At 46.2% G+C, this 22,445-nt stretch overlaps 1 protein-coding gene across 1 annotated transcript in view; it reads right to left on the bottom strand.

The window, feature by feature from the left end:
- Positions 1 to 13,753: 13,753 nt before the first annotated feature.
- T265_10860 (hypothetical protein) overlaps positions 13,754 to 22,445 on the bottom strand; it is a gene marked incomplete at both ends in the record, with an annotated part of 39,273 nt that continues 30,581 nt past the window's right edge. Inside the window, 5 exons of the mRNA XM_009177348.1 lie at positions 13,754 to 14,522; positions 19,576 to 20,097; positions 20,615 to 21,354; positions 21,532 to 21,831; positions 22,071 to 22,128. Of these exons, the coding sequence (XP_009175612.1) occupies positions 13,947 to 14,522; positions 19,576 to 20,097; positions 20,615 to 21,354; positions 21,532 to 21,831; positions 22,071 to 22,128 (2,196 nt within the window). The remainder of the gene's footprint in view (positions 14,523 to 19,575; positions 20,098 to 20,614; positions 21,355 to 21,531; positions 21,832 to 22,070; positions 22,129 to 22,445) is intronic.

A 22,445-nucleotide genomic window follows, 5' to 3' on the forward strand; every position in this document is an offset into this window, starting at 1 on the left:
GAATCTGTGCTTCGGTCCAGGTCAACATCATAAGATGCCCTCTTTGCGAGCCGGGTAGCAAGCACACCTCTGCGTTTTCGGGATCGGCTCGGAGCTAAGAACCAAAAGTGATTTATTTTCATGTGGACTCAGCTTTGGGACAAGTCTAAAGAACACCACCACACAGTGGGCAGGGTTCACCGTCACAACAGTCGGCGTGATATGACACGCGATCCGTTGTACACCAGCGGTCACTGGTAGTAGTGGGCCGGTCAGAGCACACAGCCAGCGTTGGTGCATTGGAAAGCAAGCTAAGAAAAAGCCAATGATGAATAGTTCTTACTGCTCGGAAAGGACTGATCTCGAAATACAGAGAACAGGTGTACGCAGGGGAGCCACATAGCCTGATAGAAAGGGCATGTGCATTCTCCAGCACAGGTGTCGACACTCTGGGAGCGTCTGAGTGTTTTCACCACAAACTATAAGTTAGTTTACGTAGCTTGACCTCACCTTGTTTGTTCCGACACCCGATCTTTAAGGCGCCCGCTCGCATTCTCCAGTCGGTTGTTGATCACATTAACGAAATGAACCATTCCGGACTGTGCGTGTATGGCCCATTTTAGTGTGAGGTACAACCAGCGAGCCGTAAGATAGGAGAGAAATCGGGGATCGGTTCGACGCAGAAGCTGTAGGTCTTGTCGGAATCTGTATGCTTGAAATATGATGAACATAATACCCACTGTACAACATTGTCCAGTCGAGCCATGCGGTGAAATATGTGCCGGCTGTTCGCAGAATGTGTCTATGACCAAAAATACATGGATATTAAATGATACATACGTTCTTCCTGATGGCTTTGTGGACATGAAAGTAGCAAAGCATAATGTCACAGCCGAACACGACTCTTGCCGCACGCATTTGCACCGCCAACTTGCCCATTACAAAGGTCCTGGTGGGATACGCTTCCCCCATCATTTCTTTGAATAAGCCGAACGGTTTAAACATGAGAGCAAACTGCTCGCTCTCTACGAACGCATACATAACCGGACGCCCGGTTCCCATGCCGTCCGCTATCAAGAATGTGTATAGTTTATATCTAAATGCCGAATATTAGATGCTTTACAAAACTTACCCAAGGCGGTTTGTTGCATGTGTCCCGTCTACATTCACTACATCTGGAAAGCGTCGGAATAACGCTCTCTGCTGCCATCGGGAGAAACATATGTGGCTATAGTGACCTTCCTCTCCCTGATACACAAGGACGCGTCCGGTTTCCCGAAGTTTAGACAGGACCAAAGGCATATCATCTGCTACATTAAAACCCAACCATTCGGCACCTACTCAACATAGCCGGTCGACACTCCCGGCGGTAGTTGTGCATACCTTTAATTCTAAGAATCTTTCCGAATTCATCCGCCACAAACTGCCGCACCTCAGATGATGGCGTTCCATATCTCAGCAGGGACAGGCATGTGCCCAAATCGTCTTCGGTTAGGCGTCGATTCACTGGAAGCCGATCGTAAAGATACTTTGACAGTTTGTGGTTGTGTTCCAGAAAACAAAAGTTCACTGCCAGTGGTTCCTTTGCCTCCGTAGACAAAACCGCACTGGACAGCTGGTGCTTCGCGTACTTTTTTATTAGAAAATACGCTCCGCTTACCAGTTTCCTCGGATTCCACGGCTTTCCGTTGGTCTTAGAGGGCGCCTGCTGCATTTGTAGTACACCCATTCGTAACGCAAACTACTTTTGGTGTTTCGATTACTGGATGAACGCACAAATACCACAAAGTTATCCTTCATGTATTCATTTAAGATCTCAAATGCCGTGAAGGATGAAAACGATACACCCACAAATTTCTCAACGAAAGCCACTTCCGAAGCCATAGCGGACGAAGTTCAAAGCCGAATGTGCGCCAATAATTTTCAGAAGAGATCGATTCAAACAAATCTCAAAAAAATGACGGCAGATGAGGGGGTTCTCAGTCTACGCATATATGCAAAGAAGTGCAACATTTTGACGTTAAAGTTTTTATTTCACTTGCAGGGGTTTTTCAGATAAATGCACTGCGCGTCTAGCCGCTGGCCGCAATGAATTGAATATATATTTGGATTCACGGCTCACTCGTGCACACACGCAAAACTGTGGTGCGCAGCTACTTGGTATGGCGGTTCACTCCAATGCATTGTCGCCGTTCAGCCATAGTGCACGGGCTCAGTCTCTCAATTCTACTCCCATGACCCAAAAGTTGGCTGCCATTTCATTTATCCCCGCGACTTGCCCCTTCCAGCGGCTGTTCGCTCAATCGAAATGACTGAGCTGTTTTACTAGCCTGGCTTTCCAACCGCCCGGACAAGATATCCGGTATTTGGAGTTATTCATCAACGCACGAACCGCAATTATGATTGCTTAAAGGCTTGTCACCCTACATAACAAGTGGCATGCACGAAGGATGGAGACCAGGTTTGGTGGACGAGTACGGCCTGCACGGAGGGTCGCACTTTTACGTTTCTCATGGTGCGTCCATATACACGCCACCTCTCCAGTAGCACGGGGACATCGATAACCGCCGGTTGTGCTGAGCAAAGCCTTTAGCTCAACTATTCTATAGAACAGACCACTGTTGTTTGTCTGTAGATGATTTGTGAGTGTCTTTGGTGTCATTTGTCTAGTGGCACCAAAAAATACAAGCGAATGTCATCTGTCTCTTCGTTTGACTTGAAAAAAATATTCACCGTGAAGATACTCTGCAAGCTCACCACTAACATCGACTTGTAAGGCTTTGATACTTTCATCTTAGTTTGGATTTAACCACCCTCAATACAAATCATCAGCCGGACATAACACACGTTTTCCTCTCGTGTTCTCTGAACCAGTCATATATAAACAAAACGAAAATCCTTCATTATTTCCTGAGTACCAGGAATGAACCGTTCGCTGCTTGGCGATGACGGCGGTCACTTGATGATCCGCGACCTTTTTGTTATGTTCTCGTGTAGATTTCGATTAAACCACATTCCACGTCTATTATCTCGGAATCTGTTGCCCAACAGTTTATTATTTATCAGCTGTCCCTGTTCACACCAATCTTCTTTATTGCACAACAGGGATCCTATGCTTGGATACTTGAGCTAAGCTAAATGCTACCGCCTCCCCTCTACAACTTACTACGTAATCACTCGTTCCAAACATTCCATCGGCTAACCTCCCTGCATATTATCTCAGCGGATAGGTCTCTATCTCCCCAAAATTAGGTGCCCACTGTCGCCTTGGCCATACGTCTTCTGAGAGTCTAACGTCCATTTCAAAAAACGAGGAAAAACTCACACTACCAATGATAGTCTCTTGCAGTAGTATCGGAAGGAACTGCATAAATACCGAGAAACTCTGAAATTCTCTAACTGTTATCTGGCGTTTTAAGTAGGAAGTGGGCGTGTAGACTGTGCTAGCAGTTTTTTCGTTCCTCACCTTGCTAACTGATGGTCGTGTGCAAACTTGAGGTGGTTGGTGACCTTAAAATTTGGATCATTTAAACAAGCAACCATTAGCAGCGTACAAATGAAACGTACCTGCAAAGTTGAATGAATTTGTAGAAAGTTCTCAACTTCGAAAGCGCCTTAAGTTCAGAAAATTGACTTGGGTTTGCTTGCAGTCATCAGTATTGCCACACCGCTCTCGCGTGACAAACAGGCTCGTGTTTATGGATAGATTGATCCAAGCCAAGGACGGGGGACTCATATCGGATGCCATATTTTTCGACTTCTCAAAAGCATTTGATAGGGTCCCACACGTCCCGCTGCTCCACAAACTCGAGTCTTACGAGATTCAAGGTGAAACCCTCCGCTGCATCAAGGCGTTCCTATCAGACAGATCATTCCGAGTGAGAATAGGCTCGACCTACTCCTCTCCAGCTCCGGCCTTCATTGGAATTCATAGAGGCTCCTTCCTGGGAACACTGCTGTTTCTGATCTTCGTCAACGACCTCCCAGATGTTCTTGCAAGTCCGTGTCTACTTAATGCGGACGACCTAAAATCTTGGATTATCAATGCCATTGCCCTTCAAATGGATGCAGACACTGCAGAGCACTGGTCGTTGGACTGGCATCTTCCTCTTAATGTTGAAAACTGCGTCCATATGTCGTTTGGAGGAGACTCAGTGAATGCCGCTGTTATGCATATTGACCAGAAGACATCATGAGGATAGACTCCAAAAGGATTTGGGCATCTGGGTCTCCTCAAACTTGTCCTTCTCACTGCACCATGAGAAATCGGCCCAAAAGTCATTCGCCAATTTACGGATGATCCGGCTCACCTTATCCCGCATTAATCGCATGGGCTTCCAAATAATCTGAGGCCTAGGTCAGACCGCTTCTTGAATACGCCAAACAAGTTGTCCACTCAGAATGCACGAAGGACGTCACCCTCACTGAGCGTGTCCAGCGAGCCGCCAAGAGAATGGTTGCCGGCCTCAAATCCGTGGACTACGAAACGCGTCTCGCGATGCTTGATCCCTTTTCCCTGGAGTACCGTCGCCTCCGAGTGGACCTAATTCTTACTTATACCCTGTTTGACAAAGCTTGGCATGCAGGTTTTTTAACGTTGACCCAGCAAACACACGTCGGGGACATAGTGAGAACATTTTCAAGCTCAGAACACACACATTCATTAGAAAATTTTTTTTCTCACTTCGGGTAGCAGGTGCGTGGAATGACCTTCCTCCGGCGGTTGTTCGTGCTCCTTCTAGAACCCAATTTAAAGCACTATTAGACGCTTATTTATGCGAATCCTCGCGCTGGCAAACATACTGCCTTGCGCTGGGAACATAAAGAGAAGTGCTACACCCTTTTTTCACTTGTGCCTTTCAGGTGAACGACAGATACTGACCGACAAGAACAAAAGCGACCCGAAAAATTTTGACAAAAGCCTCGATCCCGTGTATCAATCCGTGAATGCTGATCCTTGGGCGCCCATGCTGAATCTCTTCGAAACCACAGTCTTGATCGAAATTTTAACCCAAAGTTGTGCCAATGAGTGGTAACCTGTCGGAATTGTAGAATGTTCAAAGGGAGTGACAGTTTTGCGAGAATTCGTTTAAGCATACGTGGAGTCTACTTTAGGTGCGGAATTCATATATTCACTGGTTTCTATTGCATAGCATGAGGCCACTTTGATGACGATGAGAGATGTTTAGAGGAAGTGGTTTATTTTCGGGCGTTTTCTCCTGCAGTGGGCTTGGAAATATTTTGAAAAGTATATGGACGTTAGTTGTGGTCACTGTCCGCGAAATTTCAAAGAGGAGCAGCAATTCGTGGCTTGTGTCAAACAACTTATCCAATTTTACAGGATGATTCTCGCTAGACAGTGCCAGCATATGTTGCATCGTTTGAGCGGCATATTTTTTGGGCGAAACCCCGGTGGTTTTAGGGGAAGGATCGGTGCGTTTGTAAACAGCACAAGCATACAGCGCACTCGGTTAACGGGTAGATTGAAGTTCAGGATCGCATTCAATGAAATGAGATATTTTTGTGAGTGCATATGATGTGCCGGTAGGGAAATAGAGGAGCCATGATAAACTATGGAATAGCAGTCTCATTACCGACATCGCGATATCGTGGTCGGGTCTGTGGAAAGCTTTGTATTGTAGGATCTTGGGTGAATCGGCGAGGTTTGTCATCCTGCTCATGATCTTCATGAAAGTCGTGGTTAATTAGAACGAACATGAACCACGGGCATTCTGGGATCCATCGAGGGCGCGGGGCTGACCATTGCTGCGACTCAAACGGGGCAATGAGACAACCGTATGTAGATTATATACCATAAATTTATGAGCGGCAAAAGGTCTGTTAGAGGTCAGCTGGACTGATATGAGCGGTCGCAACTTATCACCACTCTATGGGGGTGATATTGCGTAACTTCTCGAGCGATATTGAATATCCAGGTCAAGATAGTATGAAGTGGCGATACACGTTCGATACGAACTGCTTTGGTCATGTAGGAATATGAGGAAATTAGATCAGCAAAATATTGCCCAAATACTGTCGTAGCTAGCTGTGCAGTCGTACACGGAGCTGAGTAGACAGGCCCAATATCTGAGTAGACGTTTCCCAGAATCATGGCCAACGATCACGTGCTTTATAGTAGTTAGCCCGTGCAAAAAGCGGTAACCAGCTGACAGGCAGTTTAATAATTAGGTTTATCGTGCTCGGGCGCAAAACGTGCTGGAACGCCGTTACATCAGTTTTGGAACAGCTCGATGGCTCTCATTCAAGAAACTTTTGACGCAGCCAAACAAGTTAACAAGTTCCTTATTAAGGGTTACGGTGAAAAGTAACCTACCGTCTGGTGATATAGATGACCTTCTGGTCAAAGATGCAGCCTAAAGAGAATGTTATCTTATCTTTGAAGTCAGGGCTACGCAGAGGAATGAGAATGTGGAGAAAAGAGTCTGAAGTTTTTGCGAAACAAATTGCATGAGGCCTCCTGGCGCATGCTTTTAGTGGGTCTTTGATAAATGTTACGCGAGGCAGCATTTTTACTACGACACATTTGCTGTTTTGGATTCGGGGGAGGGTTTACCGGGATATGGGCTACAAATAAGACTAACGTATGTCAGCAGCACAGGGGTTAAACAAATATGCCTTCTTTATAATCTTTTGTTCTCAACCCTCATAATGTGGAATATGCTATCAGCAAATCGTAAAAGGTTCAACCTGTGGTAGGGAGAGCATTCAGCTGACGAAGGAGGTAACCTTCGTTCGTTTAAAAAATGCAGTAAACAACAAGTCGCAGAAATGCGGAACCAAACTAGACCAAGTCCTCGTAAAATTCGCAGCTTCGAAAAACCCGAAATTTTGGAGAACTTGATTTCGATTGATTTCTGTTGTGCGGCATCGGCACGTCATCAGGTCCTCTCAATCGGGTAGGAAACGACGCAATGAATAGGAAGGTAGAAAAGTTATAAGAGATCGTAAATTGTGAAAAATAAAATTCCAGAACGATGATACTTGATAGACATGAGCATTTTAGTGATAAATACAACCGATGTTAACAAAAACCGGACACAGCTGCTGGTACCAAGTGAACTTGGACTGTGCAGTTGAGGGCTGGGGCGATTGATGATGCGCACATATATCGTGATCAAAAAACATCTCAGAAGGGCGAAATAGAACTGGGAACCTCAGAACTATAATGGATAGTTGTACCAGATAAACACAATGACTTGGCTGTTGGAGAGGTTCTTTGGTAAGAGAAGTGTCATGAAGGCGCAATGCGTAGCGGGCGTAATAGAATATACTCAGCTTGCGGACAGGATAACCTGAGGGTGTGGCAGAACACCCAGATGACTGAATCCGAGTTTAGGGTTCAGAGATCACAGAATTCACGAGGTTGGTGGTTGAAACAGGAAAGAATTTAGTTCGTGTTTGCACGCAAGTGCCTAGGGATATCGTCAATTCTATAAAGAACACTGTTGCAAGCGATCAGCCATACGATATACGGCAGTACCTCGGAATAATTGCGCCGATGCACTCAGTTCTTAACACTTGTATGAAAGATAGCGATTTTGACGCGCTTGAGCAAACACCGAGCGCTTGATTGCCGGTGATGGCCGGGAAGAGGAAGGGTCAAAGTTACTATCCTGTACTTGTTAGCTGGTCTGGCTCGAACATGGGTGTTGTGTAGACCCCTGAATTCCATTCAGCCTTTTAAACATTAAGCACCAAACGTTCAGTGGTGTGTAACCACGCTCTACGGTCAAACTCAGCTTGTGGAGACAATACAACTTCACACACGACGAGGTGCAGAAAAAGGCTTCCTTGCTTCCGAATGTGATCAACTCCACTACATTGGTCTCGCCACAACTAGGATGGAAAAACGATTGACTGTGTTATCCTGTTCGCAGAGTTGAAGATGTAGTGTGGGTACCACGCGGCCTCCATCTTATCAGTGCGTTAAATGCGGAGATCTCTTGCAAACAAATCCAGGTCTCAGATTTGGATGCAGCGAAAAACTTTAACAAATTCCCGCACCTAATGGTTCTAACCCCCAGGAAAGGGCATGTCAATGATATTTTTGGCGTCTAACGTTCCGAATTAAACACAGTTGGCTAAAGATTCCTCTGAGTTTTGGAGCCCCTGATTATCATCTGGCTGTATATTTCATTATATACGCTTGTGTCAGCTTAAGTGACAGTAAGAAATGAGCTCCTTGTTCCTTGTGGAATGTGTGCGTGGGACACAACCGTTTTATCTTGAACTCAATCATAGCTCAAAAATGGTTTTTACGCCAACAAAACAGAATCACAGCTACTGGCGCTCCAAACGAGCTCAAAAGAATTGGAGTGCTAGAATTCCTGTTGATGAGATCTCGGAAAAAACACATACAATAAAGCTCAGCTATTTGGTCTCGAAGACGAAAGATTAGAGACGAGAGAAGTCACGCGGAACATATGTAAACAGGACGGTAAGACGCAGAAGCGGAAATCGTCCGCGAAATTCTCAGTCCTCCCCAATTCGGCGGATGTTTGCATTCCATATCTTGTTTCCCCGGTCCCTGTTATGACAATGCTTTAGTCTATCCTGAGTGTCATCCTTGTAGATGGGTCGACGTTCAGCGTTCTGACTTCGCGTGTTGGAATATTAGACTCACCCGTAATCTGAATGGGATTATTTTCACCGCATTTATATATTGTGCCCCTGAACCAGTAATGGACACTGACTACTCACTTGCTGACTAAAGAGCCACAGTTGCTGAAGCTCTCTTATTTATTCAACATGGGCATCGTTTAGATAACGGTCACAGAATACCAGAAAATCAAACAAAATACCCAGCAAAATATACCGCCTGACAAGGCGATGAGACCTCTGTTCCTAAAAATAAGTTGAAAGGTTTGATTCAAAATGTGGATACAAATACTGGTGAAACAAGAAGCGCTTCCTCGTTGCAGAGGTTTTGAACAAAACGAGAAACAACTCACTTCTTTGCGTCGTTTATTCACGCCAGTTGATTTCCCCCACCTAGAATTTATCTTGGTTAACAATTCAGGAGCCACCAACCCGAGACACCTAATTAGGTTGGCCACCATATCGGTACGTCCAACAGGAATAACACATTTCCGAGATAGGCAGTGCTCCACAACTTCTGCTATCATTTTTCGAGGTCTTGGAGGGACGTCCAAAAACTGTAGGTCTAACATTTCTTTGAACTTCATGAGTGCGACGTGCATGCCAAAAGACTTGATGATGTTCACCAAATTTCTGGTAGTGCTTGCGCTGAGAACGATTTCGTTTGCGTATTCCAAACTGGAAAGTTTCTCGCTTAGGGAGCAACATGAACAGGAAGGGTTTGGGGAATCTACGGAGCTTGACATGTTATCGGATCAATGACAAAATATAAAAAAATTTTGGGGGTGGACATCACTGTCAGACAACATTGCATGTAGCCATCCATGTACTATCATGTGCTCACAAATAACTGAGTGCAAAGGGTGTTTGATATTCACAGCCTTCTGGGGGCATGTTCCGTCCCACAAGCTACCGATAAGTACGAACCGGTAGACAGAAACTTTGCGCCTCAGGACTGGGCCTTAGAGCCAACCGCCCCCATCGGGTAAAGTTCAGGATATGCGTCATATAGTTAAAGGCGAACGAAGTGTCAGAGTGATTGATGTGTCAAAGGTGTCTTGCTTGGCTGCCCATCAGGCAACGTTTTACCGATCCCGACAACAAGCTTGTGAGCATTTCGAAAATACATGAGTGGACATAATCAGTAGGCAGATATATGCTGCAGGTATAATTGTGCTCGCGTAATCTATGAAGGGCCAGATTAAGCCTCAACTAGTGTGCTCCCTTAAAGTTGGGTAATCAGCCTTATATCATTGCCATCATAGTTGGTGATAGGCGTTGCACTTGCAGGTAGTTCGGTTGGTCTGCTTGGAATCTGTGCCGCATCATCATCCGATTGGTTTACATTTGTTTGAGTCGGGGGACTGATCAAACACCTTTCTTCCTTAGTAGCTTTCTCTTATTTGACCGGTATATCTTGAACTTCTGCGTTGGAGTTGTTAGTGCACAGGTGGTCATAGCAATAATACAAATCAGAAGGTGCATGTGCACTAATGGAAGTTTTAATATGGTGTTATCGTATATGAGAGTTTTTTTTGGTGAAAGTCCGGACGGCGGGAACGTGTTTTCTCCGCAGTTTGGCTGCTACACGTGTTCCATGATTGTCCGTGGACTTGGAGTGCTTGGGCTGACTCCTTGCTCCATGCACGCGCGCGAGTCTGTGTGTGCTGACTGCGTTCGGTTTCCCTTTATGTAGGTCCCAGTGCGTATACGTGGGCGCGTCGGCACATTATTGGTTGCTACACTGATTAGGTGGTGCAGACAGTCGATGCCCGATGAGTCAGCTTAATGCGGCGTGTTTGTGCGTATGAGAATAAAAGACGCCTCGCGATCCAGTGAGCGACTGTGAGTTGAACAGTCAAGCATGTGGTTGACTGGGTCGCTACAGAGTCAGCTCATAGGAAATATTTCCGAATCGTACAGTTTCCAATGTTTCACTGACTTGGTTTTGGAGAATCAAGTGGAGAAATCCCTAGGTAGTATTTTCCAACGATATTCCCGGTTCAGTTAATATCTTCAGTTGAGCCCTCCTGACTGCGTCTGTCTATTTCGGAGAACTTTCGCGCTAAGCACAGATAGCCTCCAATTGCTTCCATTTAGCTAGTCACAAGATCACACTATAGATGGCTACCAGCCTATTTTTATGAAATATTCTTCGTAGTGAGTTACGGTTGACCTCTGAAAGATGGATGAGGGTTGCAGAATTGCCAAAGGAAAGACATCTTATTGAAGGCTGACTGTCAATCATTTGAAGGACAACAGGATAAAGTGACAGAAGGTTGAAGCCGTGGCTAGCGCAACTACAAGCACGGTCATTATTCCAATAGTACGTGCCGACTGGTCACTGTTGGAGCTGATCCGGTGAGCCTCCCGCTGGCTTCACGACGCTTATTGCTCTGATCACATAAATTGCTTGAGTTTGGAGTGTGGATAACTGACCACAGGAATGGACAACTTCGCCGCGTCCTTTTGGTTCAAGAATGGTTGAAACGAAGTTGCACAACGGATACCGATTGGGTCCATCGGAGGGCTACACTCCTATGCTTTAGACATGCTTCCGTGGCGCGACTAGATTCTCGGTTTAAAAAGGTTCTTTTACAACCGCCATCGAATTCTCGTCGGCAGAAATTACCGAAGTGAAGTGAAGGCGAGTTTGTTTTAGAGAAATCTACTTTTTCAAAGCTCAAGCTAGCCTATTCGGTAAGTAAAAGTAAAAACGCCTTTGTGAGCTAAATTTTTTGCTTTGTATCACAGCGTGGTTCAGTTAACCTTGTAGGACATTGAGATCGATCAGTGAGTTTTCGAATTTCAGGTGCACCTGCCAAGTGAGAGACTTATTCGCTAATTTACGTATCGGAATGCTCACTGGCAGAATATTTTAGTGTCTGCACGACCTGTCCCGGTGCCAGACTTGAGTACCACTTGCTTGTTTTCGTCCAAATTAGGACACCTGCCTACCACATACATTAACGGATTTCAGCTTGTGATGCACGATGACAGACAGACTTTACACAAATCGCTCACAACACGGCTGCAGTGAGCAGTCCCACATGAACAGTATAGCACTGACCCTCATGACTATTAATCAAGCTGCAGTGCGCAAAAATACCGGTTGATGGCGAATATGAAAACTCTATATTCTGAACAGACGAATTTTAAGTACCATCGACCCATGGCAGGTGGATCAAACGCTTAAAGAAATCTACCCAAACTTGTTCGGGGAAAGTGAAAAGAGAAAGAAGAAAATGACTTAGTTATCCAGATTTGTAGAAATATTACCGACAGCACAAGAACGATGCTTTGACGGCGAGAGCGTGGCCAGGACGCAGCTAACGATGAGTGATTAAACGGTCTCAGAAAGCGAACGAGGTAGTGAAAGTCAACTTAATTCAATGCGTTAGAAGACCGAAGCACAAGGCTGATCAAAGAATAACGACAGCGAGAGACAATACACACTACAATGAACAGACTGAAACGAGATTTCTACACAAATGCTCGAATTGTGTGCCGCTTTGATAAGACAAGGAAGGACGGGGCGAGATGTACCAAGTGGTTAGAGTGCTAATTTACTGACCGGAAGGTCCGTGGTTCGAATTCGACCTCCGTCACTCGACTTCCCGTCTAGGGTTGGGCACCTGGTAGTATCCCAGCCCTCATGCTCTACTTGAATGGCAAGGTAGCTGGGCATCGAAAGGGTGCTACAGCTGAACGATTTGAGAAGACGTAAACAGCAAAATCTACAGAGCTGAAGACCTAAGGATGCCGAAAGAGGGAAGAGTACCGACTCCAAAATCAGTGAGGACGTCCAGTAAAAGCAGCTCATTAGACTAATCGACCAAAAAGCTGGATGAACGTACACGCGTGGAAAGCTGTGATTGTAAAATTCAAGCAGAGTGTCACTGCGCGCAGTTGGTGGGGTGGGCAATCGGATGCAGGAAAAACCCTGTCCCTAATTATTTTCGGTGGTGTGCATAATGGGATTCCTAGTACACGAACCTAAACAGCGGGATTCTTACTCCGCAATTTTTTGAAAACAATCCCAGGGCCTAGCTGCCAGAAGGAACCACGAGGGCTGGTATACTGCCAGACTCCCCAAGCCTAGACAGGAGCAGCCGAGTTGAAGAGGTCGGGTTTGAACCACCGACCTTTCAGTGTTAGTGTCCCTAATTATTTTCGGTGGTGTGCATAATGGGATTCCTAGTACACGAACCTAAACAGCGGGATTCTTACTCCGCAATTTTTTGAAAACAATCCCAGGGCCTAGCTGCCAGAAGGAACCACGAGGGCTGGTATACTGCCAGACTCCCCAAGCCTAGACAGGAGCAGCCGAGTTGAAGAGGTCGGGTTTGAACCACCGACCTTCCCGTCAGTGTTAGGATGACAGATGCTGGATGAATAGGGCAAGTCGAACTATCAACCAAGCCGACAAAATATGATCAAAAAGTGTCCGCTGTGATGGTAAGGCGTTCGACATCGGCGAATCAACTAAGGTCACACACACACAGGACAGTTATAGTGTAGGGATTCCAACCTAAGAGTAAATAGGCCACCTTCCAAGCGATGATCCATGAGCGAGGGGTGTAGTATTGCATATATTCCCATTACCAATGGAAGGAAACTACGAGGAGATTTTGAACCTTAAAACCTCAGAAAAAAGGCTTCGAGCACCGCATCAATAAAAAAAGTTGGGTAACAGCTTTAGCTGACATGATGGACTCGGATGACAGCTTACCCCAGACTAGTACCAGACTACACAACTTAGCTGTAGTGTAGCACCCCTCCGGTGCCTAGCTGCCATGCCACCCGAAGGAAGCACGAGGGCTGGGATACTGCCAGGTTGCCCAAGCCTAGACAGGGGAAGTCGAGAGGCAGAGGTCAGATTCGAACCATGGAACTTCCGGTCAGTAAATTCGCGCTCTAATCACTTGGGCCATCTCGCCCCAACAAGTGAGTGTCCAGTGTCCTTGAAATAGACGAAAATCCATGTAGGAACATTTTTTCCGGTTCGCTGAGACGACAAAGCGATCGATGGGGTGTTATCTGTCTCAAAGAACAGGCTCTAGTTCGAAGTGATGATGGGTGAAATGAGAAAAAAACCCAGTATGAAACTAATAAATCATTTGCAGCTGAGTATTTCCATTCTGCCCGTATGAGGGTGAATTTGTACCAGGCGAATGGATCGTAAGAAAGTGTTTTTGGTTTGCATAAATTTACCACCACCCCCACCAGACTAAACGCGAAAAGCCAACGTGGGTAGAATGGAATTTACACCGGATAAACAGTACACTGGGCGCTTAAGAAATGCACGCGTAGAAACAGAAAAGGCAGCAATCCGAATAAGTAAGTAATTAATTAGTCGTTTCTACACCATCCAATATGTGTTTTTTGTGGGGCAGTTTATCGTTCATAACAAGTGCTTGGGAAGGTGAACATGCTGGTTCCGAGGTAAAGTCCTCCGGATCTTCTACAGTCGGAAGCGCAGATGATGGTGAGGATTCTCGGGGAACCACCTGACTGGCACTTTGACTAACACTCGAAAGATCACCATCATCCACATTTGCTATATCCGATTCGGCGAGTGAGCGGTCTACAGAATTGAAAAATGGCTCTCCGGGGAAATGTGATGGTGGACAATACCTTGAAGATTCCAAGGGATGAGGGTATTGTGAAAAGTCATGGATGAAATTGTCAGGAGGCACCTGGCACATGTGTGGCAAGTGGGAATGGGCATTTGTGGGCGAAAGTTTCGGGTCTGTCATTCCAGGCGTCTCGTCATCTGATATAACTTCCTCTTCGCTGTCGAACGCATCCGAGTCATTCGATCCATTATCATGCAATGATTTTGACTGCCTTGGTTCACCTGTTTCGGTGGGCACATACTGGACGGGTACGGGCGGTACCACGGAGCCAGCTATGTTCTGAATCTGTGGCAAGAGCGAGAAGAAAGACAACACACATGAAGACGTATGCAGAAGTAGAGTGTTTCCATTAAAGCCCCCAGTGAGCAAGTAAACAGACGGGCGAAGTTCACTCATTCTCACTGTGTACAGATGATCTAAAGTGAAATGAGAGTGCGGACGCGAATGAGAATAGTGACTCGGTCAATGAAGCCCATATATTATACAAGCCGTAATCCGGAACCTTTCTGGATAGCTTATGAAAAATACAGACGCGTTGGCAGTCCAAGGGAGGTTAACTCATACTCACCAAAAACACCAAATGAAGAACGAAGTGACCAAACAGTACAGTGTAGAAAAGTACGCTCCACATACATACAATCAATCCATAGCGTGATGGAGTACGGAAGTGCGACACACTAATACGCACTGAGACGACGAGATGATCAGTCACTCTGGCAATCAAGTAATTCATCGCACGCGAACATCACTAACGTCCACCGCAACCGTATCGCTACTTGAAAGTCTCTGTTGGAGGCCACAAGACAAAGATGGCATGTGTGGCCAGTACACTGTCTCACCGGAGAACCGTACAACACAACATCGTGCATTGGTTATAGTTATACTTATACCAGCGGATGGGCCATCCTAAATTAACGGGGAAAAATGGACAGATCATACGACAGCCGCCCTCCGATCGAGTGAAACTGGAAGGTGTGAACGACTTCAAGCCAGCTATCTTGGTTTCTGATTTCAATGGAAACCAAAGGCTTGTTCAGCTGTTACATCAGGCTGAATGAGGATAAGGTGTCTGTCATTCCAGGCGTCTCGTCATCTGATATAACTTCCTCTTCGCTGTCGAACGCATCCGAGTCATTCGATCCATTATCATGCAATGATTTTGACTGCCTTGGTTCACCTGTTTCGGTGGGCACATACTGGACGGGTACGGGCGGTACCACGGAGCCAGCTATGTTCTGAATCTGTGGCAAGAGCGAGAAGAAAGACAACACACATGAAGACGTATGCAGAAGTAGAGTGTTTCCATTAAAGCCCCCAGTGAGCAAGTAAACAGACGGGCGAAGTTCACTCATTCTCACTGTGTACAGATGATCTAAAGTGAAATGAGAGTGCGGACGCGAATGAGAATAGTGACTCGGTCAATGAAGCCCATATATTATACAAGCCGTAATCCGGAACCTTTCTGGATAGCTTATGAAAAATGCAGACGCGTTGGCAGTCCAAGGGAGGTTAACTCATACTCACCAAAAACACCAAATGAAGAACGAAGTGACCAAACAGTACAGTGTAGAAAAGTACGCTCCACATACATACAATCAATCCATAGCGTGATGGAGTACGGAAGTGCGACACACTAATACGCACTGAGACGACGAGATGATCAGTCACTCTGGCAATCAAGTAATTCATCGCACGCGAACATCACTAACGTCCACCGCAACCGTATCGCTACTTGAAAGTCTCTGTTGGAGGCCACAAGACAAAGATGGCATGTGTGGCCAGTACACTGTCTCACCGGAGAACCGTACAACACAACATCGTGCATTGGTTATAGTTATACTTATACCAGCGGATGGGCCATCCTAAATTAACGGGGAAAAATGGACAGATCATACGACAGCCGCCCTCCGATCGAGTGAAACTGGAAGGTGTGAACGACTTCAAGCCAGCTATCTTGGTTTCTGATTTCAATGGAAACCAAAGGCTTGTTCAGCTGTTACATCAGGCTGAATGAGGATAAGGTCATGGTGTCCACAAGTTCAATTCAGTTCACGGAAGACCTGGAACATTCTAACCAGAAGGAACTGTGGTTGCAGAATATAATACATTCACATCTGTTACACATTGAAGGGCCAAGAGATTGAGTATGTACAGAAACGGATCCCTTACAAAGATGGAATTGGTGGAAAATATGCCTGACTCTTCACAACCAAGAGCATTGGACCCTGACAGTTGACCGTTATAACCCACTCACAAGCTCACAAGTTCAAGATTAATCAGCGACCCAAACTGCACATCGATCACAGTACCGGCAGACGATGACAGTCTCTTGAATGGGACAGTTTTCGGCAAAACCGAACAGTCAGTACATAAATTATACAATGCTGGACAGTGAGCAGCGTCGGTGCTACTCGCCTTCCAGGATGGGGACCGCGTGATCCTCACTGTGCCTGGTTGGAGACACTACAAGATATGGCTGCCAACCGATGTCAGTGGCGTTCTTGTTGTCAGTTTCTATCCAGATTGCCTGAGTGAATGTCTGGAGATGTAGGCACCTCTGAATGATTGTGTTAAGCTAGCACTAGGTCCCTCTCCCATCCACCTTTATTCTTTTCTTTACAATAAGGCTTTCAAATAAGCCATGGTTGTACGGCAGTGAAACATCGGTGTTGAACACTGATGTCATGCTGTCGATGATGATGAATCGGATTAACACACGTGAAAGGAGAGCAGTAAAAACTAACGCAATCACACGTTGTTCAAAGGTCTGGCACAAAAACAACAGATGACAACGAGTAGCATCACACGGATGACATCACAAAACCGAGAACGAAGGTTACTTAATCAAGGTACAATGCGAGAACCGAACTTGCTTCACTTTGGTCGCATGAGGCCGGAAGGTTAGGTTTTAGAGATGGGCGATTGGGGCAAACTAACAGTGTTACCAGGAACAAAAGCAACACTGGCTGATTGTACGATGAGGGTGGGCCGCTATGGTTCCGCGGCAGCAAAAACAAATATTCGAAGCACCGAGCTCAGCTCAAACACATGTTCGGCGGATTTAAGAATGGAAGGAGTAAAACTTACGCTTTTAATTTGAACGCCACTGAAATACATACTACTCATTTGTTTATTCATCGTTCATATTCGTCATCGTGAAGGCATCCATACAAACTCGTTATATCCGCCCGTTTTTACCTTTCAGCAATGAACCGCGTAGCTACCCTCTGCTTGATTGACGCCACGCTTTTTTATATTCGAGACTCGCCTTATCTTTGTCAACTTCATTACCTTGAGCTCACCAGTAGTGTTTTGATGTTCCTATCGACCTGTGATCGTAAACATTTCGACCGCGCGTTAAGTGGAGGCTCGCTTCGCGGGAAGAATGTACACAAACGATAGTAGGGAGCATACAAGTGCGTATATGAACCACTCAAACTTGGCGATGCTTGGTTAAATAGTGCGTTTTGTTCTTAAACCGCTTGTGCAACAGGGCATGGCCCCGGGTCGTGAATATCATAGCCTCTTTGAATTCAGATACTTGTGACCGGATTCAAAAGCTTGTCAAAAGCGATGATGTTCGACAAGGGTGCGAAGTCCATGCAATATTGTTCAGTTCCACCAATGGTGAGGTGGTGAGGTTCCACAACCCCCGATGTTCAGATCTACCTTCAAGAGCAAAAGCCTGTCTAAATTGTAAAAAGAGTAGGAATCGCAAGCAGAATATGATGTGGCACGGGAGAGCCTTACAAGGTCTTGGGGCAGCTTGCCTTCCAGGATGAGACGCACGTAAAACTCCCTGTGATACTGAAAGATAGGACAGTAGCCGATGTCAGTGGCGTTCATACTGCCTGACTGGGTGCTGCAGATGCAAGCACCCCATGTCTGTGATGGGCCAGTCCTAAACCCCACACCCCGTCCCACGATTCTTTTCATTACAAGGCTTTATCCCGATAAATTGACCTGATTGTATGGTGGCGAAGCACCAATATTCTTCTCTGGTGTTACTGTGGCGGACGGCAGTATCATGCTCAGAAGTTGCATTGTTCTATATTGATCAAGTGGAAAAATACAGTTGCGTGGCATTATGACAACGTTCACAGTAACGCGGATCGGAACGTTCATCTCAGAGCAATGACAAGTGTGACAGGGTTTGGACAAAGAGGCCAGGCGGACTTTATGATGTCGTGCTGGTCCGAAACGCATGTCACTTTTCTACGCATAACCTCGTTTGGCGGAGACCAGTGTACTTTAACAAAACGAGCAAGAACATGCACAGCGTTGAACTCTTTCTTAAGATTTGAGAAAGTAGACCGTGAAGGTGCAAGTACCTGAAAACCAACACAATCTGGGTATAACACGTGCCATCCAACGGAAGCGAGTTTGTAACCAATTGAAAGCAACGGGTAAAGCTTTGCAGCTGAGGCATAAGTCAAACAATGCCTCCTCTCATCTTCCAGACTAGTCTGAGCGCGCTGCATCGAATCGCATTACAGCAGTTCATTGAAATAAGTAGCCCAAAGAAAGGAGGCTTTCCTACAAAAGCAGAACCCTGTTACAAGGCCATGAAATCATTACAAAGTAGGGCTAATTATCAACCGTTCCACGTACTTTGTTTCCGACAGGGGACCTGGAATCGTTCCATCTTGAAACCAAATCCTGGATGATCTGATTTTAAGGCTTTTTTGGTGCATAATCAGGTGTGCGAATAATCATCATGAAGCTTTCTTGTTAGCACAGTCCAATAAATGTTTTTCCCTGTGGACTTGCCTCGTTTACTGCGTCCAACTGCAGTAACGTTGCGATGCCAAACAAAATGCCGTCAATTGATCTCCACCTTCGGAAATCTGGCATTCTTGGTAAGCTGGAGCCAGTGCGGTATAATTCGAGGATCCAACCGTAAAAAGTCAAAGAAAGGATGCCAACGGTCGAGGGAAACAAGTGAGTCTGTCGTTCGTTGTGGCGTCATTTTCATGGTAAATGAAATCGTTGTCCTATGGGGAAAACCCGTCGGAAACAACGTGGATGCGTTTCAGTCTGATTCGGTGTTGGAGGGGTAGCTTTGTATCGAATGTCAGTCAGCGGAATACGAAAGCCAATTCGTACTCTCCAGCAACTGTTCTACGAATACAGCTATAATCTATGTGTGACCGGAATATGTGGACAAAAAATAGGGAGTGAGAGACGAGCAATCAGCTATCTCACCAAAAATAGTCTGCTAATGGGCGAACAGAAGAACGGATACAAGGCGGAAAAAAGTATAAATCCAGTGGAGCTGGTATCAACAAAAACATCGACAGATGCCAATAGGTACGAGGCCAACGGGCGTACAACTTACTGGAAATTCCTGTACTTGAGATGCCGGCGGAGGACAAAAGGGTGGTCGAAATGGAACTTGCTGCCAAGACGCGTAGGTCGGTATGAGGTAAGGGAAGGGTTGCACAGACGGTGGTGAGCGGCAAAGTATAGAAGGTGTTCTGGGAGAAGGACCACCGGGCACAAACGGAGGAGTGCACGAAGGTGAGAAGGCGGTTAAACGGTAGCGGTCATGGTCCAAAAGCAGATCTGGAGCTCCGTTAAACCTGACCGACGAGGAACTGCATGGGAACTGCGGGGGCTGGGAAGCACATACCGGAGATTGAGAGGTACTGGCCAGAGGCTGATTGGGTGGTACCGGCGGTACGGGGAGCTGGGACCACGAATGAGGATGAGTCATAGGGTATTGGTCAGACCATACAGGATGCAGATGAACGGCAGGGGACATCTTGGGAGGGAATATTTGTTGTTGCTGTTGTGAAGGACTTCGTGGAAACGCAATGTTCTGAGAGAATGAATCAGTTGACGGCGGTTCACGACTTGGCTGCAGAATAATTATACATGGAGAGCTCAAAGCGAGTGACAAATTGAGCCAAGTGATTGAAAAAATGTCAAGTTGGATGCATTACATTTCTACATGTATTCACAAATAAAACTCATGAGCACCAACGTTTAAGAGGGACCGTCTATGCTGAATCTACTTAAATAGCCTACGATACTGCTCTAAAGGTCTCACGTTAAAGTGATCAGATTATGTCCGAACCCACCAACCTTCGTCGGATGCGAAGATCTATGAGACCCTATAACTTTACCAGTTAGTCGACTCAGAAAGCTAAGGGATGAAAAAAAACGGAGTCGTAATAACCAACAAATTTCACGGTTACTTTTAACAACTGAGGAAAACTTGTGAAAAAAATTCAAGACTATTGCGTATAGATATGGTGTGAGGACGACAACCAGTTCTATTCAATCTGGAGGGGCTGGTGGAAGTTGGTTTCGTTGCAAACTGGGCTACGAGGTTAGTGAGAAACTGACAACAGCCACAAAATGACAAAACCTACGGCGACCTCGTTTTGATGCTGCAAAGCCAAAGTTGCCGCGGCTGTGGCTGCAGCGAATGCAGCAGCCAGCATTGGATTGAGTGATGCAGCTGCCGGATCATGAGAAACTGGAGGGCGGACACCGGGGATTTCGTAGCTCGCTGAGGGTGACCAGGCAGTTCCTTCTGATTGCTGTGGTTGGCACGAGGTCCCGGGAGTCTGCTGTGGTAAACTGAGGGTAGAGACAAGGCTGGCTAACGCCGATTCCCAGTTCATCGCACTCTTGTGCTGAGGTAACGGTTCTTGGCTCCCGACAGATGTACCGTCATCACCCGCAGCGGATAAGTCTGAACTTCGACGTTTTCGCTGAAGTTGCATCATAGGTGCGACCACTTCTACCCAGCGTAGCACATCCATAAGGAGCATACGAGTGCGCCATAGTTCACGCCAACTAGCTCCGGCCTGGTTGACAAGCAGACGGTAGGAATTATAAGACTCGGCTCCAGAACTTGATGCACAGGAAAGCGAACGAAGTGACATGCGACTCCCGAGCTCCTCGGCCGCTGCATTGGTATCCGGATAAACCGACCATCTAGAATTCGAAGGGGCTGTGCGATCGTTGGTCGAGCTACCATGACCGTCCGAGAGCGCAGCAGCATTGGAAGTATTGGGCATCGTAATTCGCGTCAGTGCACTACGCATAGACGAAGACGAGGCTTGGCTGCCGTCGAAACCTGGAAGAAAGAGAAGTAACTGATGTCCTGAGCGTCAAGAGGGATGATAAGCAATAACTACTTGCAGAGGTAAAGAAGAGTAGAACAGGTACTAGTAACACGGGAAACTGCAGCAAATAAGTGGGGCACGTGTCCTCCCGAAGGAATAGTTTTGTGTATCTGTAAGACAGAGATTCAGGAAAACCGTTGTTCTGACTAAATCACGAGCGCCGACGGCAATTAGTTGAATGCATTCAAAAGATTGAAAGCGGATTGATTGGTTCTTACCCGACTGGTTGTTTCGACGCGGCTTGCGATTGAGACTACCACGTAGGGAAGCAGCAGCAAACACAGATGCGGCTGCCCGTATTAAGGAGAGCGACTCATCATTCACAGATCCAGGTTGTTCTGAGCCGGCCGCCGAAACGACCGAACTGGGACCACTTTTTTGTGAACCGACAGTGCTCGATGCTGGAAAGAAAACCCCAGTGGTCGACAGGCTGCGCGAATAACCACGACGATTACCTTGGGGGTGACAAGCGGAAATCGACGGTGATGGACTACCATATTTGATCGAATAACGGCATCACTCACATAATTGCGTTTAATGTTGTTCTTGTTGAATCGCAAACATACTCATGAAGTGACAAACCAATATTTTTCAAGTATGAGTGACTATAATCGGTTAATTTCCTGGAAAAACGCGCATACTCAAAGAAACACGAGGAGTAATCCGAGGGAGACGCTCTAAAGAAGTAACTCACCCGTAGCACTGCGGCCTGAGATAACACGACGATGGCGATTCCGACGGCGTGATGTGGTCTGCGAAGAAAAATGTAAAACTGTGTGAATTTGTAGAATAGTTAACCTTAAAAGAAGTGAGGTGGACAATGTGGTACATGGTATGTTGAGTAGCAACTGAATTGTGCCAGAGGTCACTACATCTGCGAAATTTGCAGCACTTGGGAATTGTTGGTAGCGTCAGGAAATTGGGGACTTTTAAAAAATCGATATTTCGTCCTGTGAATGAAATCAATTTGTGCTGAAAAGCCGAAAGGCACTGTGATTGAAAGCTGAATGGCGGTATGTCCTGTCGAAGTGCGAGCTAATCACACAGCTGACCTACTGCTCGTGGTCGA

This window comes from Opisthorchis viverrini (genome assembly GCF_000715545.1).
Source record: "Opisthorchis viverrini unplaced genomic scaffold opera_v5_413, whole genome shotgun sequence".
Lineage (NCBI taxonomy): Eukaryota > Metazoa > Platyhelminthes > Trematoda > Opisthorchiida > Opisthorchiidae > Opisthorchis > Opisthorchis viverrini.